Source organism: Caretta caretta, chromosome 2, assembly GCF_965140235.1.
Source record: "Caretta caretta isolate rCarCar2 chromosome 2, rCarCar1.hap1, whole genome shotgun sequence".
NCBI classification, from domain to species: domain Eukaryota; kingdom Metazoa; phylum Chordata; order Testudines; family Cheloniidae; genus Caretta; species Caretta caretta.
The window spans coordinates 70,829,408-70,850,777 of record NC_134207.1 but is presented as its reverse complement, the minus strand read 5'-3'; the positions used below and the strand labels follow the sequence as shown (position 1 = coordinate 70,850,777).

Below are 21,370 nucleotides of genomic sequence, written 5' to 3'. Positions count from 1 at the left end.
TTCTGCTCTTTACAGTACTTTCAACCAATTTGCCTGGTACTGAAGTTAGGCTTACCAGCCTGTAATTGCCCAGATGTTGTCTGGAGCCTTTTTTAAAAATTGGCATCACAGTAGCTATCCACCAGTCATCTGGTACAGAATCTGACTTAAAATGACAGGTTATATACCAGTTAAATATGAAATTGCAAAACTGAGTTCCTTCAGAACTCTTGGGTGAATACCATCTGGTCCTGGGTATTTATTACTGTTCAATTTATCAATTGTTCCAAAATCTCCTCTATTGACAGCTCAGTGTGGGACAGTTCCTCAGATTTGTTACCTAAAAACAATGGCACAAGTGTGGGAATCTCCTCACATCTTCTGTAGTGATGACAATGCAAAAAATTCTCTGCAACAGCTTTGTCTTCCTTGAGTGCTCCTTTAGCATCTTGATCACCCAGTGGCCTCACTGATGGTTTGGCAGGCTTCCTGCTTCTGATGTACTTAAACACTTTTAATGTTAGTTTGAATCTTTTGCTAGTTGCTCTTCAAATTCTTTTTTGGTCTATATAATTATACTTTTACACTTGACTTGCCAGAGTTTATGGTCCTTTCTATCTTCATCAGTAGGATCTGACTTCCAATTTTTTAAAGGATGCCTTTTTGCCTCTAGCTGCCTCTTTTACTCTGCTGTAACCATGACAGCTTTTTTGGTTTTACTATTACTGTTTTTTTAAAGTGGAGTGTACATTTAATTTGAGCCTCTATTTAAGTGTTTTCAATTTTTTTCTTGCCGCTTGCAGGCATTTCACTTGTGACTGTTTCTGTTAGACATAAATTAACTAGCTTCCTCGTTTTTATGTAGTTCCCCTTTCTGAAGTCAAATGCTACTCTGGTGGGCTTCTCAGGTATTCCTGCCCCCACCCCACATATGGATATTAAATTTAATTATATTATGGTTGCTATTACTGAGTGGTTCAACTATATTCACCTCTTGTATCAGCTCCTGTGCTCCACTTGGGACTAAATCAAGAATTGCTTCTCCCCTTGTGGGTTCCAGGATTAGCTGCTCTAAGAAGCAGTTATGGTGTCTAAAAACTTTCTCTCTTCATCCCTTCCTGAGGGGATATGTAACCAGTCAATATGGGGATAGCTGAAATCCCCCATTATTATTGGGTTGTCTGTTTTTGTAGGGTCTCTAATCTCCCTGTGCATTTCACAATCATCATCACCATCTTGGTTAGGTGATCAGTAGTCTACTGCTATACTCTTTTTCTTGATGCACAGAATCTTTATGGATGGAAATTCCATGGTACAATTTGATTCATTTAAAATTTTTACTATATTTTACTTTGTTTTCTTTCACATATAGTGCCACTCCCACTCCAGTACGACCTACACAGTCATTTCTATCTATTTTATATTCTGATATTATAGTGTCCTATTGATTGTCATCATTCCACCAAGTTCCTGTGATCCTGTTATATCAATATTTTCATTTAATACCAGGCACTCAAGTTCACCCATCATCAGACTTCTAGCATTTGTACACAAGCACTTATAAAATTTGCCTCTTTTTATTTGTCTGTCTTCATGCGATGTAATTGAATGGGACTCTCATTTGACTGTTTCTCTTCAGTTTCCACCTGTACTTTATCAACTTCTATCCTCTTCTCTTCACTAGGATATAGACACACCCCGTTAATAGATCCTCCCCTACAGGATGCCTCTGTCCAAACCACATGCTACTCTGCAGCCCTTAGTTTAAGAACTCCTCTATGACCTTTTTAATTTTACATGCCAGCAATCTGGTTCCATTTTGGTTTAGGTGGAGCCCATCCTTCCTGTATAGGCTCCTCCTTTCTGAAGGGGTTCCCCATTTCCTAAGACTTAAATCCCTCCTCCTTACTCCATTGTTTCATCCACACATTGAGACCCTGCAGTTCGGCCTGTCTACCTGGCCCTACACATGCAGCTGGAAGAATTTCAGAGAATGCAACCTTGGAGGTCCTGGATTTTAATCTCCTACCGAGCCCTGGTCTACACTAGGACTTTAGGTCGAATTAGCAGCGTTAAATCGATGTAAACCTGCACCCGTCCACACAATGAAGCCCTTTATTTCGACTTAAAGGGCTCTTAAAATCGATTTCCTTACTCCACCCCTGACAAGTGGATTAGCGCTTAAATCAACGTTGCCGGCTCGAATTTGGGGTACTGTGGACACAATTCGATGGTATTGGCCTCCGGGAGCTATCCCAGAGTGCTCCATTATGACCGCTCTGGACAGCACTCTCAACTCAGATGCACTGGCCAGGTAGACAGGAAAAGAACCGCGAACTTTTGAATCTCATTTCCTGTTTGGCCAGCGTGGCAAGCTGCAGGTGACCATGCAGAGCTCATCAGCACAGGTGACCATGATGGAGTCCCAGAATCGCAAAAGAGCTCCAGCATGGACCGAACGGGAGGTACGGGATCTGATCGCTGTTTGGGGAGAGGAATCCGTGCTATCAGAACTCTGTTCCAGTTTTCGAAATGCCAAAACCTTTCTGAAAATCTCCCAGGGCATGAAGGACAGAGGCCATAACAGGGACCCGAAGCAGTGCCGCGTGAAACTGAAGGAGCTGAGGCAAGCCTACCAGAAAACCAGAGAGGCGAACAGCCGCTCTGGGTCAGAGCCCCAAACATGCCGCTTCTATGATGAGCTGCATGCCATTTTAGGGGGTTCAGCCACCACTACCCCAGCCGTGTTGTTTGACTCCTTCAATGGAGATGGAGGCAATACGGAAGCAGGTTTTGGGGACGAAGAAGATGATGATGATGAGGAGGAGGTTGTAGATAGCTCACAGCAAGCAAGCGGAGAAACCGGTTTTCCCGACAGCCAGGAACTGTTTCTCACCCTAGACCTGGAGCCAGTACCCCCCGAACCCACCCAAGGCTGCCTCCTGGACCCAGCAGGCGGAGAAGGGACCTCTGGTGAGTGTACCTTTTAAAATACTATACATGGTTTAAAAGCAAGCATGTGAAAGGATTACTTTGCCCTGGCATTTGCGGTTCTCCTAGATGTAGTCCTAAAGCCTTTGCAAAAGGTTTCTGGGGAGGGCAGCCTTATTGCGTCCTTCATGGTAGGACACTTTACCACTCCAGGCCAGTAACACGTACTCGGGAATCATTGTAGAACAAAGCATTGCAGTGTATGTTTGCTGGCATTCAAACAACATCCGTTCTTTATCTCTCTGTGTTATCCTCAGGAGAGTGAGATCTAATTCATGGTCACCTGGTTGAAATAGAGTGCTTTTCTTCAGGGGACACTCAGAGGAGCCCATTCCTGCTGGGCTGTTTGCCTGTGGCTAAACAGAAATGTTCCCCGCTGTTAGCCACAGGGAGGGGGGAAGGATGAGGGGGTAGTCACGCGGTGGGGGGAGGCAAAATGCGACCTTGTAACGAAAGCACATGTGCTATGTATGTAATGTTAACAGCAAGGTTTACCCTGAAAGAGTGTAGCCACTGTTTTATAAAATGTGTCTTTTTAAATACCGCTGTCCCTTTTTTTTTCTCCACCAGCTGCATGTGTTTCAATGATCACAGGATCTTCTCCTTCCCAGAGGCTAGTGAAGCTTAGAAAGAAAAAAAAACGCACTCGCGATGAAATGTTCTCCGAGCTCATGCTGTCCTCCCACACTGACAGAGCACAGACGAATGCGTGGAGGCAAATAATGTCAGAGTGCAGGAAAGCACAAAATGACCGGGAAGAGAGGTGGCGGGCTGAAGAGAGTAAGTGGTGGGCTAAAGACAGGGCTGAAGCTCAAATGTGGCGGCAGCGTGATGAGAGGAGGCAGGATTCAATGCTGAGGCTGCTGCAGGACCAAACCAGTATGCTCCAGTGTATGGTTGAGCTGCAGCAAAGGCAGCTGGAGCACAGACTGCCACTGCAGCCCCTCTGTAACCAACCGCCCTCCTCCCCAAGTTCCATAGCCTCCACACCCAGATGCCCAAGAACGCGGTGGGGGGGCCTCTGGCCAACCAGCCACTCCACCACAGAGGATTGCCCAAAAAAAAGAAGGCTGTCATTCAATAAATTTTAAAGTTGTAAACTTTTAAAGTGCTGTGCTTAAAGTGCTGTGTGGCATTTTCCTTCCCTCCTCCACCACCCCTCCTGGGCTACCTTGGTAGTCATCCCCCTATTTGTGTGATGAATGAATAAAGAATGCATGAATGTGAAGCAACAATGACTTTATTGCCTCTGCAAGCGGTGATTGAAGGGAGGAGGGGCGGGTGGTTAGCTTACAGGGAAGTAGAGTGAACCAACGGGCGGGGGGTTTCATCAAGGAGAAACAAACAGAACTTTCACACCGTAGCCTGGCCAGTCATGAAACTGGTTTTCAAAGCTTCTCTGATGCGTACCGCGCCCTCCTGTGCTCTTCTAACCGCCCTGGTGTCTGGCTGCGCGTAACCAGCAGCCAGGCGATTTGCCTCAACCTCCCACCCCGCCATAAACGTCTCCCCCTTACTCTCACAGATATTGTGGAGCACACAGCAAGCAGTAATAACAGTGGAAATATTGGTTTCGCTGAGGTCTAAGCGAGTCAGTAAACTGCGCCAGCGCGCCTTTAAACGTCCAAATGCACATTCTACCACCATTCTGCACTTGCTCAGCCTGTAGTTGAACAGCTCCTGACTACTGTCCAGGCTGCCTGTGTACGGCTTCATGAGCCATGGCATTAAGGGGTAGGCTGGGTCCCCAAGGATACATATAGGCATTTCAACATCCCCAACAGTTATTTTCTGGTCTGGGAATAAAGTCCCTTCCTGCAGCTTTTGAAACAGACCAGAGTTCCTGAAGATGCGAGCATCATGCACCTTTCCCGGCCATCCCACGTTGATGTTGGTGAAACGTCCCTTGTGATCCACCAGAGCTTGCAGCACTATCGAAAAGTACCCCTTGCAGTTTATGTACTCGGCGGCTTGGTGCTCCGGTGCCAAGATAGGGATATGGGTTCCATCTATAGCCCCACCACAGTTAGGGAATCCCATTGCAGCAAAGCCATCCACTATGACCTGCACATTTCCCAGGGTCACTACCCTTGATATCAGCAGATCTTTGATTGCGTGGGCTACTTGCATCACAGCAGCCCCCACAGTAGATTTGCCCACTCCAAATTGATTCCCAACTGACCGGTAGCTGTCTGGCGTTGCAAGCTTCCACAGGGCTATCGCCACTCGCTTCTCAACTGTGAGGGCTGCTCTCATCTTGGTATTCATGCGCCTCAGGGCAGGGGAAAGCAAGTCACAAAGTTCCATGAAAGTGCCCTTACGCATGCGAAAGTTTCGCAGCCACTGGGAATCGTCCCAGACCTGCAACACTATGCGGTCCCACCAGTCTGTGCTTGTTTCCCGAGCCCAGAATCGGCGTTCCACAGCATGAACCTGCCCCATTAGCACCATGATGCATGCATTGTCAGGGCCCATGCTTTCAGAGAAATCTGTGTCCATGTCCTGATCACTCACGTGACTGCGCTGACGTCGCCTCCTCGCCCGGTATCGCTTTGCCAGGTTCTGGTGCTGCATATACTGCTGGATAATGCGTGTGGTGTTTAATGTGCTCCTAATTGCCAAAGTGAGCTGAGCGGCCTCCATGCTTGCCGTGGTATGGCGTCTGCACAGGTAACTCAGGAAAAAAGGCGCGAAATGATTGTCTGCCCTTGCTTTCACGGAGGGAGGGAGGGAACGGGGGCCTGACGATACGTACCCAGAATCACCTGCGACAATGTTTTAGCCCTATCAGAGTGCTCCATTGTGACTGCTCTGGACAGCACTCTCAGATGCCCAATTGTTTGCCGTTGCTCTGACGCCGGGAGGGGCGACTGAGGACACGGCTTACAGGGTTGGCTTCAAGGAGCTAAAATCAACAAAGGGGGTGGCTTTACATCAAGGAGTATTTCAGGCAGGACTTCACGGAGGGTTCCAATAAGAAATGGTGCACCTAAGTTATTGTCCTTATTGGAACAAGAAGGTTAGCCTGGCCTCTGATTGATACATGGCTAGATTTACCTCGCTGCACCTTCTCTGTGAGTGACTGCAGTGTGACCTAGAAGAATGAGTCCCCTAGACAGGGGAGGGGGGGAAGCAAATGAGTACAAAACAAATCTGGTCTATTTCTTGTTTTGATCCACTCCATCTATCTTTTACATCTTTGGCTGGCAGCAGACGGTGCAGAAGGACTGCATGCCTTCCACATCTCATGGCTGCTCAGCAGAAGAAGGTACAGTACGACTGCTAGCAGTCCGTATCGCCTGCCTGCTCACCATAAGACGGTTCAATAGGACTGACTGCAGGACTAAAGAGAATGTCCTGGTCAAGTCACTCCAAATTTAGTCCCTGCGCCCATGTCTGCCCAGGCGCTCCCAGCCGATGTGGCCAGGAGCACCTCGGACATGACGATGACGGCTACCAGTCGTACTGTACCGTCTGCTGCCACAAGGCAAGGGGTTGCTGCTACTGTGTAGCAATGCCGTACCGCGTCTGCCAGCACCCAGGAGACATAGAGTGACGGTTACCTGAGCGGGCTCCATGCTTGCCGTGGTATGGCGTCTGCACAGGTAACTCAGGAAAAAAGGCGCGAAATGATTGTCTGCCCTTGCTTTCACGGAGGGAGGGAGGGAACGGGGGCCTGACGATATGTACCCAGAACCACCCGCGACAATGTTTTAGCCCCATCAGGCATTGGGATCTCAACCCAGAATTCCAATGGGCAGCGGAGACTGCGGGAACTGTGGGATAGCTACCCACAGTGCAACGCTCCGGAAGTCGACGCTTGCCTCAGTACTGTGGAAGCGCTCCGCCGAGTTAATGCACTTAATGCACTTAGAGCATTTTCTGTGGGGACACACACACTCGAATATATAAAACCGATTTCTAAAAAACCGACTTCTATAAATTTGACCTTATTCCGTAGTGTAGACATACCCCTAGAAGCCTAAATTTGTCCATTGGAACCTCACTCCTGTGTCGATGGTTCCTTCATCTACCATGACAAATGGCTCCTCCCCAGGACTGCACATAAGTCTGTCTAGATGTCTCAAGAGATCTGCAACCTTTGCACCAAGCAGGCAATTCACAATGCAGTTTTCCCGGTCATCACAAACCACCCAGCTATCTATATTTCTAATGATCGAATCCCCCATTACTATCAAAGGCACCAACTTTCCCTAGTGCCGGTGGGTGCTCATGCCCCCCCACAGTCCCTGGCCCCGCCCCGACTCAACCCTTTCCCCACCCCTGCCCTGCCCCCATTCCAACCCCTTCCCCGAAGTCCCCGCCCCAACTCAGCCTCCTCCCTGCCCCTATTGGACCCCTTCTGCAGATCCCGTCCCCAGTCCTGCCTCCTCCCTGAGCATACTGCGTTCCCCCTCCTCCTCCCTCCCACCGCTTGCCACGTGAAATGGCTGTTTCACAGCTTAAGCACTAGGAGCTAGGGGGAAAAGGCGAGCACACACTGGGGAGGAGGCAGGGGAGAGGTTAGCTGGGGTGGGGGGGCAGGGAGCTACCAGTGGGTGCAGAGCACCCACCAATTTTTCCCTGCGGGTGCTCCAGCCCCAGAGCACCCATGGCGTCAGTGCCTATGATTACTATTACTTTTCTCTTCCTAATAACTAGGATTCCCTCCCCCAGCAAGGTATCTACAGTGTGAGAGGATACCATGACATCATCTGGAAGGAGGTTCCCAACTATCTAAGTGCTGGCCGCCGCTTCCCGCAGCTCCCATTGCCTGGGAACGGCAGACCGTGGCCACTGGTTCATTTCAGTTTGTCAGCCCAAAACATTTCATTTGGATTTTCCAAAGGGAAAATGTTGTTGATATAGATCTTTTCCCACAGAAAAGATCCACAAAACCCAATTTTTAGCCAAGGAAATATTTAGCTGGTTTGGGGGGTTAGTAAAGAATGATCCCATTAGACTTCATATGGATTTTTTTAAAAAAATGTTTATATACTAAATTTTCCACACACCGTACTAAAGGGCTATCAGTACTAAAGGAGGAGGCTGTCTGAAATAATTTTTCAAACCACTTCATTCATGGATTGCTGGGGGGAAAGAACATTTATGTTGATGTAATATCTAAAATTCACTGCACTACTTTGTTGCCTTCCTGCTGAGCACCTAGCAACACGTGAAGCACAGACCCAGATGTTGCTACAGAGAAAAGCTTATTCTATACTTTGGCATCCAGTAATCCTGCAGCAGCCAAATGTGTTCCCAAAGAAGCCATAGCTATTAACTCTTGCTTGAAATGTCAAAGAAGAAGCCAGAAGAATGTTAGAAAGTGATGAAGTTATAAGCAAGCATATGCTAGTTTTCTTGACAGCTGTTAGTGTTTTAAAAATGTAAGTTGTATCATACAGTTGGTGTTCATATTAAAATATTTTGCTTTGAATTTGACTCATGGATTTGCCTTGGCCTGTCTGCCTTAAAGACATATAAGGTGAGACGGGACAAGACCAAAAGCATGAGACACTAATATTTTAGCTTGTTCGGATCAGCTAGAAGTTTTTTCTGAATCAGTTCCTTAAAAATTAGTCTTATTGAAACATTTCTGTACTTAGTGACAGATAGTCTTTCTTATCAGGCTAGTGCATTAGAAACTCATTCACCCTTGGAATTCTATGCTAACATTCTATGCTAACATCTTGATTATTTCAGTGCTAATTACTTTATTTTCTATTTCGTGCTTGCATCCTCCCCTCAGTAGAACTATTAAAAAAATATCAGTTGGCTGGTTCATGGTAGCAAGGTCGTATTAAGAAGTGAGACTTGCAGTTGCTGCCGTGAGACGCTGGCAGAGCTGTAGTTGACAATGTGCTACCCTGCCAATCATATTGAATGACTGCCACATCTACCCTGCCAATTGCATCTAATGCTACCCTGTCAACACCTACCTCAGGGAGGATAGGCTGCTGTGGTAGTCAAGCCTCTGCTTGCTTGACTCTGGCAATCTCATTAATAATTGCCTGGTCTCGAATCTTCCTGTTTAACAGAGGTGTTAAGAAACTTGTGGAAAGGCAATTTTCAACATGTGGGATTTGTGTGTGTAGCTATAACTGCATTTAATAACTGCTCTTTGACAGAACACCTGAAGAGGAGAAGGACCTGCTATTACTGACAACCAATCAAGGTCTCAAGTGAGTGAGGTCTATGTTCCTGGACTCAAAGTTTCTGGGCTCTAGTCAACGCAACGTATGTGCAGATAGGCTTAAAACCAATAGTTCTGCAGCACGCAGATCTGTTACAAGCTCTAGCAACATTGGAGCATTCTGACTCCCTGTACCTACCTTATCTGATTTCAGACCCATCTGCTAAAGCAGGAATCAGCAACCTTTGACACACAGCCCATAAGGGAAATCCGCTGGTGGGCCAGGATGGTTTGTTTACCTGCAGCGTCCTCAGGCTCGGCAATTGCAGCTCCCACTGGCTGTGGTTCGCCATTCCCATGTGCTAGCTGCCGCTTCCCGCAGCCCGCATTGGCCTGGAACGGCAAACCGCGGCCAGTGGGAGCTGCGATTGGCTGAACCTGAGGACGCTGCAAGTAAACACACCGTCCAGGCCTTCCAGCGGATTTACCTGATGGGCCGCATGCCAAAGGTTACCGATCCCTGTGCTAAAAGGACTACACTACTTTTGTTGGCCACAAAAATCTCCCTGCATTGCTGGTGGAAAGTCTGCTGGTACTTCAAATGCATTTTGATTGTTATTAAACTAAATGTGGAAATGAGAAGTGGAATCAGTATAGTCATCCCTGTGTTATTTATTTGATATTAAATCAGTAACAAAACAAATCTCTTCCACAAACTCTTCCTGCTTTGTATCATAAGGGGAAACTTGGCTACATACGCACACTATCTAAGACAGCAGTAGGTAGCTCGTTGATTCAGTGGTATTTTGAGATCATCAGATTAGATGCTTTAATGTATTTACAAAGGACAAGCAGAGGGAGTTATAACAATTAAGGGCCAGAACCTGAAAACATGTATTAGCAAGCTTACTGTTTGCAGCCATGATTAATCACATTGTAAGGGTGTGGTTCAGACTCAGATAGCAACACACAATGCTGTATCTTGCTACTTTAAGTTATTCACCTCTCTGCACGGAGCTTTCCTCTAACCTGGACAAGACAGAGAGAGTCAGGACCAACGGCTGCCTTCCTGGCCAACAGAGAGCAAAATGGCAAACCAAGAAGAGTTTGCTTCAGCCTAGGGTTGTGGGAGAAGTCCCTCAGCAACTACTCACACCAAATCTACTATCTGCCCCCTTGCTTCTGAGTCTAGCAGGCAGATTGAATAACTTCAAAGTGGGAAAGACCCTCCATCTGGTTCCCTTTTGAAGCAGTTCACCCCTTCCCTGCCTGCTTAGTCGGGGGGGGGGGGGCATGTACACTATCAGAGCCATCAGTGGAACTTCCCACAGGAATAAACACTACATTTGGTGCAAGTTTTCACAGGAACAGACCACAACTTTTTTCCACATAGAATGGGTGACCAGTCTCTGGTGCATCTTGCAAAACTGTCTTGTCAAAGTATGGTCATTGTTATTCCTTGTACTAAAATAGCACAAAAAGCCCTACCTGAGATTGAGGCTCCATTCTTCTATGAGAGAGACAGGCCCTCCACTGAATTGTTCACAATCTAAGTGTACAAGACAGACAAAAGGAGGAAGGAGAAAGAGGCAGAGAGAGGTCACTGGCAGACCAGAGATATAATCAGATCTCGTGTACTCCCAGTCCAATACTGTGTACACTAGATTATGTTGCTTCTCACATTATATTTACAGAAGAGAGGGGCACAGAAGGAAGTGGAAAAATAACTGTTCAATCAAAATCAGAATGATGTGCACATTACTAGATGTACCTCCTTTTGGAAAAACATTCAGTAAATCATGATAGGGTTGTTTAATGTATTTTCTGTGGTAAACAAAAAAATACACAAACAGATTTATTTGAAAAATGATGTGTCCTTGGAGTAAATGAATGTGAAGTAGACAAGACAGTAATTTAGCAAATGCTAAACAATGCTGCATAAGGTACAATTGTGCATGGCTGACAATTTACTCAAATAGATAAATCCATCAAAGCACAGATCCACCATATTTTTGGCTTTTACCTTCTTCAAGCAGTAAAGCTGTGGCACTATCCATGACACTAATGCTGCTGAATCCGTTTTAAAAAGAGAACACAACATTGTATGTGAATACACACACCTTTCACTTCGGATGTGCATGTATCTTTCTTTGATGCCACAATTGCCTTGTACTGTAATTTAAAATATAGACATCGCTAGACAGCTAGGAATACAGTTCATAAAACTACATTCATGTAGTACTGAACTTTTAGCACAAAGTACTAACCCGGAAATATAGTCGACAAAAATATATGCCAACATGGGACTTGATTCCAGAATCAAAAATTCCTTCAGTCTTCAGTGGGAGCTGTGGCTAAATTCAAACATAGGATAGGACCCAAAAGGCAGGAGTACAGGTTGTAAGTAAACAATATCTCCAATAAAGAGCAAAATACCCTGCTTTTCCATACAGTAGTAGTGGAAGAGGCAGAGTGATCTAGTGGATCAGGCGTAGGACTGGGAATCAGGAAAGCTGGGGACAGATCCTAAGCAGGTGTAAAAATTGTCATAGGCCTTTTGAAGTCAACGGCGCTATGGCCATTTACTTCATCTGAGAATCTGCCCCCTAAGAGTTCCATTCTCAACTCCACCATAGACCTACTATGTAACCTTGGGCAAGTAACTTCATCTGTCTGGGTCTCCGTTTCCTTCCCACTGTGTGTCTGCCTTCTCCCTTCAGGGTTAGAAGCTGCAAACTGAAATTAATGAGGCTTTGTACAAGATCAGGGTTGTGCTTGGGCAAATTTACATGTAGGATTCAGTTCTTGGATTGTAAATTCCACCACTCTGTTCATGGAGGGCCCTTACTGTGCTCAGCCCTGGTTTCTACTGTAATACAAGTAATAAATAATGTCAAATTGAAATTTAAATGGGTCCGAAGATATAAAGTTGAGTAATCACAGTTTAGCCTCATTTGTCCTTTGCAGATTTCATTGTTTCTTTCCATAAACATATAAATGCCCTTTTCTTTACCTTAAATGTAATACCTCCAACAGAAAATGTAGATAAAGAAAACAACCCAAAGTGGGTCATACTTAGCTGTGCAACAGCAAACAACAGAATGGGGAAATATCACTTTATGATCATAGCGTCGACTCTACAGGACAAATGCTAACATTGTCTATTTCTTATTAAGAATGTGTCTTTTTTTCCCAAAGATAGCCAGAGCTGTATGGTCATTTTATATAAATCAGCACAACATAAAATCATTTACAGTAAATGGCCAGAGCAGACAGTGGGTCTGAAGTAAACAGCCATAGTCAGTTCTTATTTATTTTTGAAGTTTCTTCTTTAATAAATGAATCTGTATTACAAAATAGAGAGAGCCTGCCTGACATGTACATTTTACAGTTTTGCAGCTCCAGGTTACTGTGTATTATAGAAAATGCTACTGGAATACAGAGAAAAGATGCTACACAAATCTAAAAATTTCAAAGCGTGCAATCCAGAGTTATTTAGTGTAATATATGTACATATATGGCAGGGTGCTGCTAGAGAGGCCTTAATCCGCTCCTGTCACTCCAGCCCCAATCAGGGGGATTGGACTGGGGCTGGATAGATAGCCTGATGCCTGCCTGGTAACTGACCACACCTGCCAGCCTTGTTAGCAGGAGCTATAAGGTTGGGAGGAAGGCAGGTGGAGACCAAGAGGGAAAGGTCAAGCTCAGTGGTGTGAGGCCAAGCTGTGTAAATAGTGGGATACTGGTGGTGGGGAACAGACATACAGCTAAGAGCATGGGTGTTGTACCAGCTTGGAGGGTCCCCGAGTCTTTAAGGAGTAGGACTAAGGGGCTGAATCCAATGGGGCACAGTGTGCACCCTGTTACAACCTACCTCAGGAGAGGTTAATAAAATCACACTCTTATTTGAATCTGCTACTTTATAGCAATTTTTGCAGATTTGTTGTTAGCAAGTATAGGAAGGGATGTGTATAATGTGCATAATGAAAGCTTTCAGAAAGCCAAATAAATGTACCATAGGACATTGAGGGCTATTGGGTCAATGATTTAGGGCCTGATCTAATGCTCTCTGAAGTCAATTCTCTTTACTTTGATTTCAGTGGGTTTTGGATTAGGCCCTTACATAAACTGTGAGCAAAATCTTGCTTGACTTGCTCATGTGAATTTGATTCTCACGTATGGTCTGTTTGCCTGAAAACTCTGACTGCTGTCTGGTCAGATGATGTTACAAATACAAACTAGCCAAGCCACATGATTAAGTCATGGGTTGCAAAAAAAGTGTCAAGGCTACATAAGGAGTTTGTGGTTCTGTAACACTGAGTATCCCCACCAATATTTCCACAATAGCTTTATTCACTGCTGTGCTGGGACATCAGTCCCCAGAGCATATCCCATAGAACTTAATAAACAAGTTTCTACTGTATTCACACTAATATCAGGGAAAATCTGCAAATTACTGACCTCTTGAGAATTACTGAATGGGCACAAACAAAATACAATTTAAACTGAAAACCCCAAGGCCAGTGTGTTTTTTGGGTATCACAAGATGGACTGTATCATACTTCGCTCATCTATTTGACAAGTGTAATTTAATCTTTCAATCAGTGACTTTGTAGTATAATAATAAATGTACTGTCATAAATATAAAGGGAAGGGTAATCACCTTTAAAATCCCTCCTGGCCAGAGGAAAAATCCTTTCACCTGTAAAGGCTTAAGAAGCTAAAGGTAACCTCGCTGGCACCTGACCAAAATGACCACTGAGGAGACAAGATACTTTCAAAAGCTGGGAGGAGGGAGAAAAACAAAGGGTCTGTGTGATGCTTTTGCCAGGGACAGAACAGGAATGGAGTCTTAGAACTTAGTAAGTAATCTAGCTAGATATGTGTTAGATTATGATTTCTTTAAATGGCTAAGAAAATAGCTGTGCTGAATAGAATGAATATTCCTGTGTGTGTGTCTTTTTTGTAACTTAAGGTTTTGCCTAGAGGGATTCTCTATGTTTGGAATCTAATTACGCTGTAAGGTATTTACCATCCTGATTTTACAGAGGTGATTTTTTTTTCTTCTATTAAAAGTCTTCTTGTAAGGAAACTGAATGCTTTTTCATTGTTCTAAGATCCAAGGGTTTGGGTCTGTGGTCACCTATGCAAATTGGTGAGGATTTTTACCAAACCTTCCCCAGGCAGTGGGGTGCAAGGCTTGGGAGGATTTTGGGTCAAAAGACGTATCCAAACTAAGTTTTCTCAGAAGCCCAGATAAAGTTTGGTGGTGGCAGTGGAAGTCCAGGGGCAAATGGTAAAATAGTTTGTAACTTGGGGAAGTTTTAACCTAAGCTGGTAAAAGAAAGCTTAGGAGGTTTTCATGCAGGTCCCCACATCTGTACCCTAGAGTTCAGAGTGGGGAAGGAACCTTGACATGTACTGTAGTATATTTTGTAATAATGTTTGGGGATTTGTAACTTCACTATAGTATCTCCTATGAAAGTTACACTTGAGAAGCAGGACAAGACCTCCGAAGGTATGTCTGCACTGCAACTGGGAGTGTGATTGCAGCACAGACAGGCATGATTGAGCTAGCTGCTAAAGATAGCAGATAAACTTTCAACCCTGAGTATGCACATAAGGTCCCGGGTGGACTTGTAATGAGGAGGCTTTGTGTGTTCTGGGTGTTTTGTGAGAATTGTAGATTAGCAAATTGAGTATTAATAAGATGCTATCAGATCTCCGGCAATAACATTTACAGCAGCAGAGAATCAACATTTCTGTTGTATTGTCTGAGAATAATGAGAAGAACCAGGCATGCACCCGTAGAGTGGGTAGTAATGGAGGCAGCAAGGTTAAAAAAACAACAACTTTTAGAGGTTTATTGCAACTTGCTGAAACTAATGACTGTCATAACAATTAAGAAAAATCTCTGGACTGACTTGAACCAAACTTACTGAATCAAATCAGAAACTCTAAAATCTTGAACATCGCAATAAAATAGATTAGCAATAATTAATAACTCCATATTGATTCCTACTTTCCATGTACCATTCCCTAAGAATTGATCCAATTAAGCACTGTCCCAACGCTAAATGTCTCTGTGACTCTCCCCCTTCACTGCAGTTCCCTTCCAGACACCAGCCTGATTCCCCCAATTAGTATCTTTCACACCACTTCCATATACAGACAGATTCCCCAGGTCAGCTGAATTATTCCCAAATCTGTCTGATACTTTGATCTGAGCATAAAAGGCCACTTACCTGAGTTTTATGCCTATGTAACTTCACTGACTTCATGGAGGACATCAGATTTAAACCAGGGTGTGTGAGATCAGATTCATGGCCAATCATTCCAGGTTTTCCTAGACACATTCAGATGCTAATCTGGAAAACACATCCCAGAACTTTATATAAATAATCCTTGGATGCTTATCTTTCCAGTCTTCAGCAGCACCTCCAAATGCTGTGCTAAACTTTTAGTGTTGTAATAAGCCTTCTAATTAAAACATGAACCAACCTTTGAATGTAATGATGATCTGATCCCATAACTTCAGGCAAGATTTTTTTTTTTTAACATAAACCCTCATAATAAGTAAAAACTTAATCTCATTCAAATTAGTGTCATTCCTTTGCCCTAAATATTAGCACCTGAAATAGTTTAAAGACTTCTGTGTAGTTTCACTGACGGCTAATGATTTTGTAAAGCCACTTAAATATTTGCACACAATAGCTTTTCATTTTGGTTTATTAATATCTATGGTCTGAAGTGACATTCGCCACATATGTAAGTCACATTTGTTTTATTGATTATGTGTTCCCTAAAGGTAACCAGCTATTGTTCATGTAAATAGCTAATGCAACATAAGTAATATCGGTCATAGGTCAATGATTATCAGAAAAGGGAATGAAGATATTAAATATTTTAACATTCATTAATCACACACACTCACAGTGATGAATAAGAGATACACTTAGTCTTTGCTCAAATATGTAGTCCTAAGCAAAAAAAAATTCAATGAACTATTTTAGAGCTGTAACACACTACAACTATGATCTGAATGTCTGGAAGCAACTAAAGTGCCAGATGACTCTTACCTGCCAATTTTAAAGAAATTATGACATCTCTACACTTCGCCAAACACTTTAGTAAATTTAAAACATCTTGGCAAATAGCATGTGAAAATTTCAAGCACACATTTTGATTCACCCCCACTGAATAACTGTGGAGTTCACACCCCGGCTATAGAGTGGGGAGCAGTGCCAGTAGGGGAATTTCTCCTTCAGGAAGGACATCCCCTCCCTAATCCCAGAACCCACCTTGATGAGCTGCAGGGGTATAGGAGAGGGTGGCACAGAGCTACTCCACCATGTCTGTGCCAAGCAGGGAATCCCCTACACTGGAGTATTTCTACCAACTATTTGGTACCTTTATGCCATCAGGACATCATGAAGGGGCTGCAGCAAACCAGAGAATTGGCTGTTAAATCTTGGGCCCTGCAGTCTAATATAATGGAACTTCACAGGGGGCTCCTAATTTACTGTTAGTATCTTTGACCAAGACATGTTTTAAAAATAGAGGCCCATCTAAATACCTTGAGTATCTGGCATGAGTGCAGACTGGCCTTCTACAGCCAAAGAGGAATTATTTTGCATTTGTTTGCATGAGTGTGTTGTCACTGTCAGGAATAATTTAGAGGTGTGCAGAGAGGGACTGAACTTTTTCAGAGGCAGAGAAATCTGTTTTCTTAAGTTACAAATAAGCTACAGGGCCAAGAGGCTAGCATCTGCTTGCCCGAGTCACACAAGTAAACTGGTGTCACAGCTGAGAATGCCAAGGCAATATCCACTGAGAGACTGCTCTGCTTCGATTAAGCTAGACTTAGCTATTAAACTAGTGCTAGCTAGTTTAGTTTAACTGGTGCAGCTTTGCAAAATAATAAAAAAACAACTTCAATGATGTAAGAGTGTCCGTGTGTTGGACCAGCAGGAATTAGCCCTTGTAGCATATAGCTTAATTGTGTGTGGGTGGAGAGAGAAATTATGTACTCAGGAAAATCTGACTTGTTGCAAGCTTTGCTTCATTGTAATTATATTGTTCTGTCATCAGATAATTTGGAGATAAAATGACTGCAATCAACTGCAGTTCCTGTTTTCTGGGAAAAGAGTAGGCTAGAGTTTTGAAAACATTTGTAAAGACAGGTAAGTTGCACCTTCATTTTGGGGTTTTTTTGGGTGGTTCTTATTTTTCAGTGTTTTGTATTTCTCTAAGTTGAGTTGTTGTTACTTTAATGCTGTCAAGGTTCCTCCCCCACTCTGAACTCTAGGGTACAGATGTGGGGACCTGCATGAAAAACCTCCTAAGCTTATCTTTACCAGCTTAGGTCAAAACTTCCCCAAGGTACAAAATATTACACCCGTTATCCTTGGAATGGCCGCTACCACCACCAAACAATTACTGGTTACTGGGGAAGAGCTGTTTGGACGCGTCTGTCCCCCCAAAATACTTCCCAAAACCTTGCACCCCACTTCCTGGACAAGGTTTGGTAAAAAGCCTCACCAATTTGCCTAGGTGACTACAGACCCAGACCCTTGGATCTTAAGAACAATGAACAATCCTCCCAACACTTGCACCCCCCCTTTCCTGGGAAATGTTGGATAAAAAGCCTCACCAATTTGCATAGGTGACCACAGACCCAAACCCTTGGATCTGAGAACAATGAAAAAGCATTCAGTTTTTACAAGAAGACTTTTAATAAAAAAATAGAAGTAAATAGAAATAAAGAAATCCCCCCTGTAAAATCAGGATGGTAGATATCTTACAGGGTAATTAGATTCAAAACATAGAGAACCCCTCTAGGCAAAACCTTAAGTTACAAAAAAGATATACAGACAGAAATAGTTATTCTATTCAGCACAATTCTTTTCTCAGCCATTTAAAGAAATCATAATCTAACACATACCTAGCTAGATTACTTACTAAAAGTTCTAAGACTCCATTCCTGTTCTGTCTCTGGCAAGAGCAGCACACAGACAGACCCTTTGTTCCTCTCCCTCCTCCCAGCTTTTGAAAGTATCTTGTCTCCTCATTGGTCATTTTGGTCAGGTGCCAGCGAGGTTACCTTTAGCTTCTTAACCCTTTACAGGTGAGAGGAGCTTTCCCCTGGCCAGGAGGGATTTCAAAGGGGTTTACCCTTCCCTTTATATTTATGACAAATGCATTTTCCTCTGATAGTACGTGACAAAGGGCTGTACAATTTGTTGTTAAACAATCAGTCCCAATGGCCTTCTGAAATTAACAGAAGTGCAATTTTGTGAAAATATTACTATTGAAAGTGTAACATAGGCATTGGAAGACTGATCCAGTAGTGTGGACACTAGCCTAGGATTCTAGGAACCTGGGTTCAAACGTCTGCTCTGGTACAAGCTTCCTGACTTGATCATTGTCTACAAGCCCCCATGTAGGAAAGACAGTTCCCTAATCTTGCAGAAAGTAGGATCAAATCTAATGGTTGGAAATCTAAGTTAATCAAATTCAGACTTGAAATAAGGCACAAACTTTCAACAATGAGGGTAAACCACTGAAACAACTTACCCAGGGTGCCTTCTCCATCATGTGCAGTCTTTAAATCAATACTAGATCTCTTTCAAACAAATTGTTATAACTCATAGAGGACTTGATGGAGGATTATTGGTTGCGGTTCTTTGGCCTGTGTTATGCAGGAGGTCCAACTAGATGATCATAATGGTCCCCTCAGGCCTTAAAAATCTATTAACTTTGTAGTTAGGGACAAACTTCAAAGAGGGTCAGATGTTTTGTTTGGACAAACAGCCAAAGTTCTGAATACCAATATGAAATACCCAAATTGCTGGGGTTTGCAAAAGTGGCTTGAAAATTTTGCAAGATTGGTCGGTCTCATGAGATTTCCAGTGCTTCCTGCTTCTTTTCAGGATGGATATATTAAAAGAAAAGCATCCTTCGGCACTTTTACTATCAAATGTGGAGTGCAGATGCTCACAAAAAATTGAAGTCATGGGTGTGAGCCAGCTATCCATACTTTCAGATTGATTTAAGTTTAAAGATTAGTTCATATTACCCTTTTTAATCCATTTGGTTAGCCAATATTCAAAGTCTTTCAGGTCGTTTCAGTCACAAGGAGAAGTTGGAGGCAGGTGTTTCTTTGCTACAATCCTGTTTGTGTACATTCTTTGTGTTTCCATGAACACAGTATGAATCTAACAGGAGACAGTGTCCTTCCTTAGTATTCCAAGACTCTTTTTCCAGGCAGCTCTCTACCCAAAAAGCCCTCTCACCTCTCTCATGGTCATGTTACAATTGCTTCTTTGGCTGTCTTTGTGTAATGCCCAATTGCTGAGGGGGGTTTGGAGGCAATCCAGAGCAGTAGTCAAGTGTGTGCAGGTGGTCAGTCCATACCAGTGGCAGTCCAGGGCAATGGTCAAAGTTCTCAGAGGGATCAGTAGCCAGAAGAGCCAATCCAATGGGTCAGGTCAGGAAGGCAAGGTCAAGCAAGGCAGGATCAGGTAGGGAAGAGTCAGGCAAGGCCATTTGAGTCACAGAGCATTGCTTGCCGCTTAGACAGCTTCCTCTTCCTGTTGAGGCTTTTGTATAGTCCAGGTACCCAATGAGAGTGTTTCCTATCTATCCAATCAGATGCCTAGGATGTGGCTGCTATGGGCCTGTTGGTCTTTAACAGTAAGGCTGTTGGTCATGGGCAGTAGTTCATGGCACAGGACATAAGGATGGTGCCTGCTGACCTGGGTTCAATACCATGGTCCTGACTATCTGCTTCTGTGATGTTTTTATGCTTTCTGACTCTCACACGCTTAGCTCCATCAAAATAATATCCACCCCTCTATTTTCATTTAACCCTCAGTAAAACCCCTCTGCCCACATAGCTCAATTTCTGATCAGCCTTGCACGTGGTCTGTGTTTTGAGTGACGACTCCTATTGTTTCAGCTATCTTACTCCAAAATGAGTTTAATTGCTTCTTACATTTATCTTGAATAAAGGGCAGCTGTTATGCCCACTAGCTTCAATAAGGTTCTACCCAACCCCAGCGTAGTACTATTTTGTATCTATTGGTTCACCCATCCCTAGTAGTCAATAAAGTGTGTTTTTGTTTTGTTGTTGTTGTTTTTTTTTTTTTTTTTTTACACTTTGGAATGAGCTGCTGCTTCCAACAATTAAAATGCAACTGAGCTATTTGAAATTGGCCCTCTTGAAATGCCTTCTACCATTGAACAGAATACCTTTGGCAAGAGAAGGTTATTGGTTTTTTTAAATGTTTTATTTTTTGCTCTGCAGAGCATAATCCTTGGCATACAGTAAGCAACCCAGGGGATCAAACAAGATATAAATGGAAGCAATTATTCTGGATGTTGTGCAATTTAGTAGAATCAGCACTTTAAAATAACCTTTTATTTTAATGCAGTATAAGCAAAATTTAAAAGAAAATGTACATTTTAGTTCCTGGAATTCTGTCAGATTCCTGGGACAGGCCAATGCTAGTTTAAATACCACATTTAAAATAAGATGCTTCTGGAAAAAAAACAAGCTAGTGTTTTCATGTTGCTTCATGTAATTAAGTGGAATAAATTTCATGCCACATGTGGCTGATTTTAACATATTCCTGAACGGAAACTGAATGACAAAGTTTCAGTCTGTTTCTTGATAACCTTTTCCCCAATGAATGGTCCCAATAAAGTGCAAATTCCTTCACAGTATTTCATTCTGCCTGAAGATAGAAAGACTTTTATGAACGACTGATTTTCCCTGATATACATGAAATTGGAGTATGAACTGAGGAGAGGAGAGGCTTAGTAGGGCTGTTCTCTGTGTGTGTGTGGGGGGGGGGGAGGGGTTGGGGGTAGCTGGCTGGGGAGCCTGCAAGTGCAGGCAATGATGCCAGCCTGAGCATCAGGAGAAGGCAATGCCAGCCCAATCCTGAGGACTGTGGAGTGCCAGGAGCCAGTGATCAACAATAATCTTGTCACACCAACAGGAGAGAAAAGAAGGGAGACTGGACTAGCGTGATTCTGTGCTTAACGTTGTGCTCCTAAGTAGTCCCCTGGAAGGCTAGACTCCTCATATATGTGAAGTTATTCTCACAGAAGGTCCAAGGCTTAGAACTGTTGTATCTGTTTCCTTTATTGACTTAATCACATACGAAATTCATTTCAGTTCATGTAAAGTTGCAAGGCTGGAACTTTTCTTTCAAACCAATAACATTCTTTGCAAAGACTATATGATGTGGAAACATG

At 43.5% G+C, this 21,370-nt stretch overlaps 1 protein-coding gene across 1 annotated transcript in view; it reads left to right on the top strand.

Moving 5' to 3' along the window:
* Positions 1-2,065: 2,065 nt before the first annotated feature.
* LOC125630988 (uncharacterized) overlaps positions 2,066-21,370 on the top strand; it is a 79,144-nt gene continuing 59,839 nt past the window's right edge. Inside the window, exons 1-2 of the mRNA XM_048837183.2 lie at positions 2,066-2,952; positions 3,541-3,849. Coding sequence (XP_048693140.2) covers positions 2,367-2,952; positions 3,541-3,849 — 895 coding nt within the window. The 5' untranslated portion in view covers positions 2,066-2,366. The remainder of the gene's footprint in view (positions 2,953-3,540; positions 3,850-21,370) is intronic.